The sequence below is a fragment of the Hydra viridissima genome, unplaced genomic scaffold, assembly GCF_058129835.1.
Source record: "Hydra viridissima isolate aposymbiotic clone 2 unplaced genomic scaffold, HvirCarnegie_v1 scaffold_10, whole genome shotgun sequence".
In the NCBI taxonomy this organism is placed as follows: Eukaryota; Metazoa; Cnidaria; class Hydrozoa; order Anthoathecata; family Hydridae; genus Hydra; species Hydra viridissima.
Window position 1 is genome coordinate 12,948,962 of NW_028324309.1, and position 8,771 is coordinate 12,957,732.

General features: G+C 29.7%; 1 protein-coding gene across 1 annotated transcript; it reads left to right on the top strand.

Annotated features, from left to right (window-relative positions):
- Positions 1-10: 10 nt before the first annotated feature.
- On the top strand, positions 11-2,398 carry LOC149883187 (uncharacterized). Its single transcript, XM_090100290.1, has 3 exons — positions 11-1,006; positions 1,187-1,278; positions 1,398-2,398. The coding sequence occupies exons 1-2, from the start codon at positions 707-709 to the stop codon at positions 1,238-1,240; spliced, it is 354 nt and encodes a 117-aa protein (XP_089956416.1). The 5' UTR covers positions 11-706; the 3' UTR covers positions 1,241-1,278; positions 1,398-2,398.
- Positions 2,399-8,771: the final 6,373 nt, after the last annotated feature.

Sequence of the window (8,771 nt, forward strand, 5' to 3'; positions counted from 1 at the left end):
CTTCAAACTGGACTTGAGAAAGCAAAAATATTTTCGCAAGAAGCGAACTTGAAATTTTAAGTCTGACTTGTACACAATGCAAGAAGCAAACTTAAACTGAAGTCAAACTTGAAAAACGAGAGTTTTTGAAATTTCAAGTCATTTTTTTAAGTCTGGTTCAGACCAATCTTGAAACCAAACTTGAAAAAAAAACTAGAAACGTCATTATCATTTTGTAGATAAGTACTAAGCTTTACTATTACCATATAACTTGCTAGAACCTTTGCAAATATAGAAATGATTTTTTACCAAGCAAAGTAGTCACTTGGGTATACTGACGTAATTAATTTAGGTTACATTGTGAAAGTATGTTTGGAAATGAATTTATTACAGAAAACTGATTAACATCATTGTAAAAAAGTGTGTTTTTTAAAACATCCTATAAGTCGAATGTAAGGATCCAATATCTCATATTATGATGCCATTATAAATGCTTATTAGCATTTAGAAATGTCGAACATTCTAGCATTATAGAATACTAATAACCAATTATGATCTTGCATTTTTAATGTAATAACAGCCTTTTTAGATAATTGTAAACTAATTTGTCAATTCCACAAGTCTGTTGATTCTATTTAGTAATAAACAATTCCAGTTATACAAAGAATTGATACTGTAAAAGTAATAAAAGAGAGTTCACAAAAAGAAGTAATTATAATAATATCAAATGTTAAAAAAAAAACAACTTATTTTAAAACATTCAAATAAGAATCAGCATGAACTGCATTTTGGAAGAAGAAGAAGAAATATCCCAAATCACATACCAAGGTCTATTGTTGACAGAGCTGATCCTTTAGAAGTCTACAATAATATAGAACCTAAAAGGCTATACAGATTTTCAAAAGAAACCTTTTTAGTACTAACTAATGAGATTATTAACAACAATGTATACAATGGAGGGTGTCCTCTTTCATCTGTACAACAGCTGGCTTTTGCATTTCGGTTTTATGCTACTGGTTTATTCCTAGTGAGTAGATATTCAAGAAATGGTATCAGCAATGGTACCTTATTGTAGATTTTGTATTATGTTTTTAAATAACATCATATTATAACAACAAATAAAATAATAGTATTCTCAAGTAACAATAAATAAAGTACTTTATATTTAAATTTGAATGATTTGATTTAATTAAGTATTCTCTTTTAGAGAGTGATAGGAGACTTGGAGGAGCTGAAAGTTAATCAGTCAACTGTTTGTTGAGTGGTTAAGAACAATTCAATTCAATTTGCTAACAAAAGGTATCAGTACATAAAGTTTCCAACAGAAGCTGATTCTTTGATAATTCGCATTTTGCTATTTCTTACAAACTTTGAAATTTTCTTTAATAAAGAAAATATATTTATCAACCGGTATTTAGATTTTAATTGATGGAACACATTCCTGTAATAAAGCCTGGTGGAGGAAACACAGAAATGTATCAAAACAGAAAGGGATTTTTTTCTTTGAATTGCTAGGTCATAGCAGATCCTTCAAAAGAATTTTTATCTGCTTGTGTTCAATGGCCTGGAAGTGTTCATGATTCACAAGTCTTTGCTAACTCAGCTATAAAACAAGTTTTAGATGGTTGTCAATATGTTCATGTTACAGGTGACTATCCTTGCAAAAATATTTAATGACACCTTTTTCTAACCCAAAAAATGAAAGTGAAATCTGATACAATTACAGCTCGAGAAGTACACATATGTCAGTTGAATGTTATTTTAGTATATTAAAAAAATGATTCCCTTGCCTTAATATACTCTTACAAACAAAACTGCAAAGTTCCATAGCCATAATAATATCCTGTTTTGTGCTTCACAACATTGCCCTTCTACAAAATCAAAGAGGGAAATCAAATTGCGGACTAATTTTTTATTTTATTTTTGTGTATGTCTGATTATAGATAAAAGTCTAATAACAAAAACAACATTTTTTGCAAATATACTACTTATTACTTCAAAAGAATAACATTTTCTATTTCAAAGTAGAATTATATATCAATTTCATTTTCAAAAAAAAAAAAAAAAAATCTGATGTTGCTCGAAAGACATAAAAATTTCATGTAAGAAAATAATAATAATCAAATAGAATAATCCTGTTGTGTTGTTTTTTTAAAACTTGTAACTGTGACAATTTTTTTTGGTAAATTTCCATTTTAATTTCATGTTCTTTCTGTTTGTATTGTTGCTTTTGCTGGAGTGAGTTTATTTTTATATTAGCTAATTCTATACGTTTTTGCATTAGTTCTTTATCAAGATCATGAATTTCATTATACTGGTTTTTTGGATTTTTTTATTTAGGTAGAGATATTTATTTAATGCTGAACTTTGTTATTTTTCATGTGTTAATGAACAAGATGCTATCAATGGTTCCGTAAAAGTTTTCTTTTCTGTTTCTTTAAGTAGCCCGATAATTTCAGAAGACTTGCCCCCATAAGTGATCTCCATTGACTCGTTCGGAATACCTATATATATATATATATATATATATATATATATATATATATATATATATATATATATATATATATATATATATATATATATATATAGGTATATAGGTATTCCGAACGAGTATAATACAATACGACTGTAATACTATATACTTTGATGGTAATATCTGCAGAACATTTTCAATTTCCCATGATGGAACAGGAGATTGACTAGGACTTCCGTCAGTTTTATTTAGCTCTTTTCTTTTACTAAAATCCAAAGAATTGGTTAGAAAAACTCAAAGTTATATTTTTTACTGATAATCATACCTTTTAGGCCAGAAAATCATTGTCCAACCATTCATATTTTAATAACGTTTTTCAGTATAAATAACGTTTGTGTGCACAAGACGTCTTTTAGATGTCTAAAGCATGTCTTATATTTACTGGGTGTTTGCCTATAAGAATAATCTTTGCTTTTTTCTTTTTTTGTTACTTAAAAATCAACAATTTGTTTTTTTGCTTTGAGTTCATCCAGCATCTGATGGCTTGCCTGTTGAATAATTGTGTTATTTCTTCCCAAAAATAATTTTTCTTTTTAAGGGAGACCCTATCCGTCTTCTTTTCTTCGATGTCTTTGTACTCTTTAATTATATTGATCAGAAGTGATTTTTCTTGTTGACTGAAAATTCGTCTTTTAGAATTCATTTTACAAATATAAAAAGTAAGCAAAATTTCTTTGGTGGATATGCACTTAGAAATTTATATTCTTTTATGACAAGCACTACCGATTATAAATATTTATGACGAAATTTACACTTTATTAAAAGGAAACATAATAGGCAGTAAATAAAAAACAGCCTATAAAAACATTTATTCGTTATCTTTTCCTTTCTACAGCTTTAAAATTGTAAAACTGAAATGATAAACTAAACTGTTCCCTGTAGTGAAATTGTAATTTATATCATCACAATACAAATTACAGTTTCACTGCAGCTAAAGGAATCACATTTTTCCATGAAACTCTTTTTTTTCTCCACATTTTTACTTTTTTCTGTGTTTTCTATAACATTTCCAAGTATTTTATTTCAAATGGAATCTATTAAAATGGAGAAATCTAGAGAGATTGACTTGATCACTTAAGTGGTATATATGACCAATTGTTGGTTATCTACAACTTAAGATTTGGAATTGAAAGTACCAAGATGAGTTTATTTTTGTAATGAAAAAATACATAACCAGACTTTTTTTTTTTTTTTTTTATTACGTTTTTTACTTTTTATTTAATCGTATATTATACAAATTTCATGATGTGAATTTGTTTCAGCGAAAGATTTTTTCCGTAAAAAAATGCATCACCGCAATTGGTTGCTAAGTACATTTTCCGATAAACGCCCTGAATTCAACGTCTTGATTATTTTTCAAGTTTGACTTAGGGAATGTTATCAGGTCCCGTTCGGCCGCCGAACGGATAATTTCAAAAAAATTTTTGGGGTCTCGAACCCGAAAAATACCCGATAGTCCGATAACCCGAACAATGATCGAACGGGTTATCGAGTATTGAGCTTTTAATACTCAAACCCGTTCGGTTTTTGGCTTTATCACCGTTAGGTGCCCGAAAATTAGTAAAAGAATTTTTAAAAATTGCAAAATCGCTAAAAGTCACAAAAATTTGCTATGAGTTATTGCTTACGGTAACTTTAGCATCTTTGGAAGAGTCTGTGAAATGTATAAACTAAAATTTAAAAGAGGTACAAAACTAAACTTATTTTAGCTGGGAGTTGATTAAAGAAGTATTTGATTAAACAGACTAAGCTCACAGTTAATCAAACAACATGAGTAAACGAAACAGGTAAATGCAGTTTTGGTACCAATAGTTAACTTTCTAAACACATTAAGTCGCCTTAGTCATCATAGAAATAAAACACTGGCAAATATAGCATATTCACCTTTGAATTCTTACCTAACACTGATTACAAAATAAACATTTAAAATTTGGAAATGTAACTGTTTGTTTTCATGAGTTTCTTAGCATGAAACAAATTGAAAGAAATCTCAACCAAGGTTTAAAAAATAATTTTTGACAAATTTTTTGTCTTTTTCAATGTCATACATATCCATAACTTTAATTGCATCAGCAGGGGGTTCCTAGATGTCATCATCCGGCCCTTCATTTGGAATTGATTAAGATTTGGGTTTTTGAGCAGAATTGGAGCAGCATCTTTTTTCAATCTAAGAGAAGTTGCGTTTGATGAAGAGCAGTTTTTCAGCCTTCAGAGGATCCATGTGATTTGTTCCTTTCGTGACTGTCATGCTGGCAGCGCTGAACAAGCACTCTGAGGATGCTGAACTTGCAGGAATGCTCAGAATAGCAAAGGCAGTTTTGGAAAGAATTGGATAATCGTTCTGTTTTATCACCCAGAACTGCATAGGCTTGCCCAGCCATGCAGAAACTACTTTAACATCATTTTCACAGGCAAAAAGTTCTCCTTTCAATCCAGTCGCGCTTTTCTTCTGCTTCTTTAGCTGGAATTAGCTCAAAGAGAAGCTCCCAAATTATGAGTGCCAAAGACTGTCGTCGACAGTAAATGGTTCAATCTCGGAGTCTTCTTCCCCAGTTTTGCCGAACAAACTTGGCAAGAACTCTTTGATAGCTACTTCAGGATCCTCGATCAAGTTCTGAATTTAGTTTCTTTGAGCTTGGCTTTCAATCACTTGGCGTATTGGTCTGAAAAATATAAAAGAGAATTAAAAAAGTCTGACTTTTATGGGCAAAAAGACTGACTTTAAGGGCAGATAGTCTGACTTATTCATACTTTTTCATACAATTTTTACTGAGTCTGTGTCCTAATATTTACAACTATTTGCATTTTTTTTTTTTTTTTGTGTAAATTACTCGCTTTTCTTTTAATTATTCGCAGCTTCAGATTGCATAACTTCAGATCATTTGTAACACTTATCTGTATTAGCAACTTTAGATGTAACTTTTGACAATTGACACGTCTAATGGTGGATTGGGAACTTGCACTTAAATAGACTACAGCCAGTTACATTGCAATTCCTGACTAATAATATTTTTAAATGATTTTTCACTCACATTTGTAAGAAGAGTCCAAAGAGTTGGCAACCACCTAGATAACTTGTCTGGAACTCTTTGCAACTTTAAGCAATGCTTGAAGACAAGTAGCACCCTGAGCAAAATTTACAGGAACTAAACAAAGAAATTAAACAAATTGGAAATGTATTACCTGGTTTTTCGGCTTCGCGTTCATGGGGAGGCAGGTCATCTGGATCTGAAGATAGTGTTTGATTTTCTTTTTCACATTCACTTCCTTCTTCTTTTTCAGTATCTACTTCATGTTTTGCTCTTTTACCCACGTCCGATTTTAATTTCAAAATTTTAAAACTACAACCTTTCTAACAACATTTCAAGAAACGGAAAAGGAAACAATTCTAAAAACACTCGATGCTTTACGATCGTTTTTGATGACCTTGAATTTTTCGTAACAACCAATCAGAGTTGAGCATTTCAAATAAAGGGTGAGATCATAGATATATAAAACACTGGATACGGCATAGCCGTATCTGGCCTTATAAAAAAATTGAAGCCGAGCTTTTTTTGAAAATGTGACGTAAGTGAGGCAAAATGTTCTTACGCGAATTCGTAAACAGTTTAAAGATGCATGTAAAAAGATATAGCATTTTACTTTTGTAAATAGGTTTAATAAAAGTAATTATGTAATAATAAATTTAGATAAAATTTATCTAATTAGATTATATAATCTTTTTCAATAAGTTATTTGGCTCAAGACTTGAGGCTATTAAGAATTTATCAGTATAGCGTGAGTCAAGAGACCTAAGGAATCGATAATAAACGGTTAACCTACAGTGAAGTTATACTGGCAAACAAAATATACAGTCTAAATGTTGAAATTATGTTCCTGTTGAATATTAATTTGGCTTTCAAAATATGGTATTTTCAAAAGACTTAAAACAACTATATATATACATCTATATGTGTGTACATTATATTCACTATAATATATACCTATATTTATGTATATTATACATGTTTAGTTTATTGTATATTGACAAAGACTTTAATCTGTTGGATTAAGGTAATTTTTTTACAATAAAAGGAAAAGAACTGGTAATATTAAGGACTGAAAATAGTTAATATGTATGTACCAGTTTGTGTATATATATATATATATATATATATATATATATATATATATATATATATATATATATATATATATATATATATATATATATATATATATATATATATATATATATATATATATATATATATATATATATATATATATATTCAGAAATAATTTACATTATTTGCAAATGTTTTGTAATGTATTAATAGCAGGAACATAAACACTTTTTTATTGATTTTTAAACAACACTAGTTTGGTCAGTTTATTTCGAACTCGTACTCCTTGTATATAACTTGTTGCACAGGATGAGACATGGTATAAACGCACATCTAAATAAGCATCAATAATCAAATTGATCAATTTAACCAAATGATTATCTTCAAATGGAAGTTCCTGGATGTGATTTATCAGTCCTTGAAAAATTACTTTTGAAATTAGTTGACGACGGATATTTAATTTTAAATATGGAATAGATTTTGTAAAAAGTTGTAATTCTTTGATTTTCGATATGTCTGGAATGCTATGTCTTAAAAATTTTTCAACAATAGTACAAATTACAATGACATCTTTTGATGGATGAACAAGACCACCTCTACTTTTCTGTTCAACAAGTAAACATTGTGAATTATCATCAGTTAGAGAGGAAGTACAGGCCTTACATTTAATAGATCTTTTTAATTTTTTACAAACAAACCCACTTATGTATTTCACCACTTCTTCAGAATATTCAGACAACTGTGGTGGTTCCATAATATTTACTTGTGTAATATCATTAGCTATAAAAACAGTTGGATCATCATCATTGAATTTACATTCCTGATGATTCACAATTCCTCCTGTTACAGAAAGTATTTGTGTTGCATCCTGAGCTAAACAATTCCCAGTTTTTATGTTTTTTAACGAGTGGTGTATCAGCAAACGTCGGTATGTTGCCATAAATTGCTTTGCAGATGGATTATTGTTAAAACCACCTTGACTTCTAACAGCACTGAAGAACATTTCAATGTGGTCTTGACTCGTGGTGTTGACTGAGTTTATATGTCAACAAGAATTTGAACTGACTCTCTGAAGATAAAATCAAGTATTTGCTAAGTTGAATAACTGATTGAAGGCTAAACATAAATCCAATAAAACCAGTTTTGCAATTTGTTTTACAAATTAATTTACCAGCACTGTCTGTCAAACTGGACAAGTACTGACATACAAAATTGACAAAATTTGCATAGTCTTCCAAATTACTTGAAGAGATAGGAACTTTATAATTTTTACCAAGAAAATTTCGACTGTTTAGTAAATCAAAACTTTTGTCTATAAACTGAATAAAATTGATGGTTGGCCCACAACCTTGAAATTCTTTTAATTTTAATTTATTTTCACAAAAATCAAGAGCATCTGCAACACTTTGACTTAAGGTTTGTGCTGCCAACTTCACCTTCATCTTTTGTTGTTTCCATTCTATATGATGTTTTTTCAGTTTATTAGCAGCATGAATTCCTTCTTTTGACTGAAGCTCGTACAACCGTTCAATGAATGCATAATTGATAACTCCATTATTACTGTCTTTTAGCAATTTCTTTTCACCAAAGTAATTTCTAACCAATTTTAACATATGGCAGGCATCAAGAATTAAAAATACTGGTTCTGCACTTACTGGATGTTGGAAGTATGGTTTCAGATTTCTTACATCACTAAAGTCAGCACCAAGAATCTTCATCATAGATAAATTTGCAGCTGTGCCATCAAAAGTTAAAGAAATAACTTGAACTCCAGTTTCGTGAACTTTAATGAGACATTCAGAAATAATATTTGCTTTTTCTTTTGAATTAAGTCCATCTGTTAAAAAATAGGCTACTGGGATCTTCCAATGTCCATTAACAGCAACTAACAGTAAAACAAAAGCTTCCTTAGCAACACCAACACTGTCATCATTAAATCCTGTTCCATAATCAATAAAACCATATGATTTATGTCCATCCCAATCAATTTGCTTTCGAATTGACATTTCATCCATCATCAAACTGCATATAATTTTTTTATTGGATTCATCATTTTTTGACTTTAAAATTTGGAATGCTTCATGAGTAAAGCCTGGTTGTCCATTAACACTTCTATACCACCATCTCAGAGTATCTGGATGAGGAAGACA

Excerpts from the sequence above, each read along its gene's own strand:
- LOC149883187 (XM_090100290.1), top strand. The coding sequence starts at position 707 with ATGTTAAAAAAAAAACAACTTATTTTAAAACATTCAAATAAGAATCAG. Across the intron at positions 1,007-1,186 it reads ATGCTACTGGTTTATTCCTA|AGAGTGATAGGAGACTTGGA; the intron begins GTGAGTAGATAT and ends ATTCTCTTTTAG.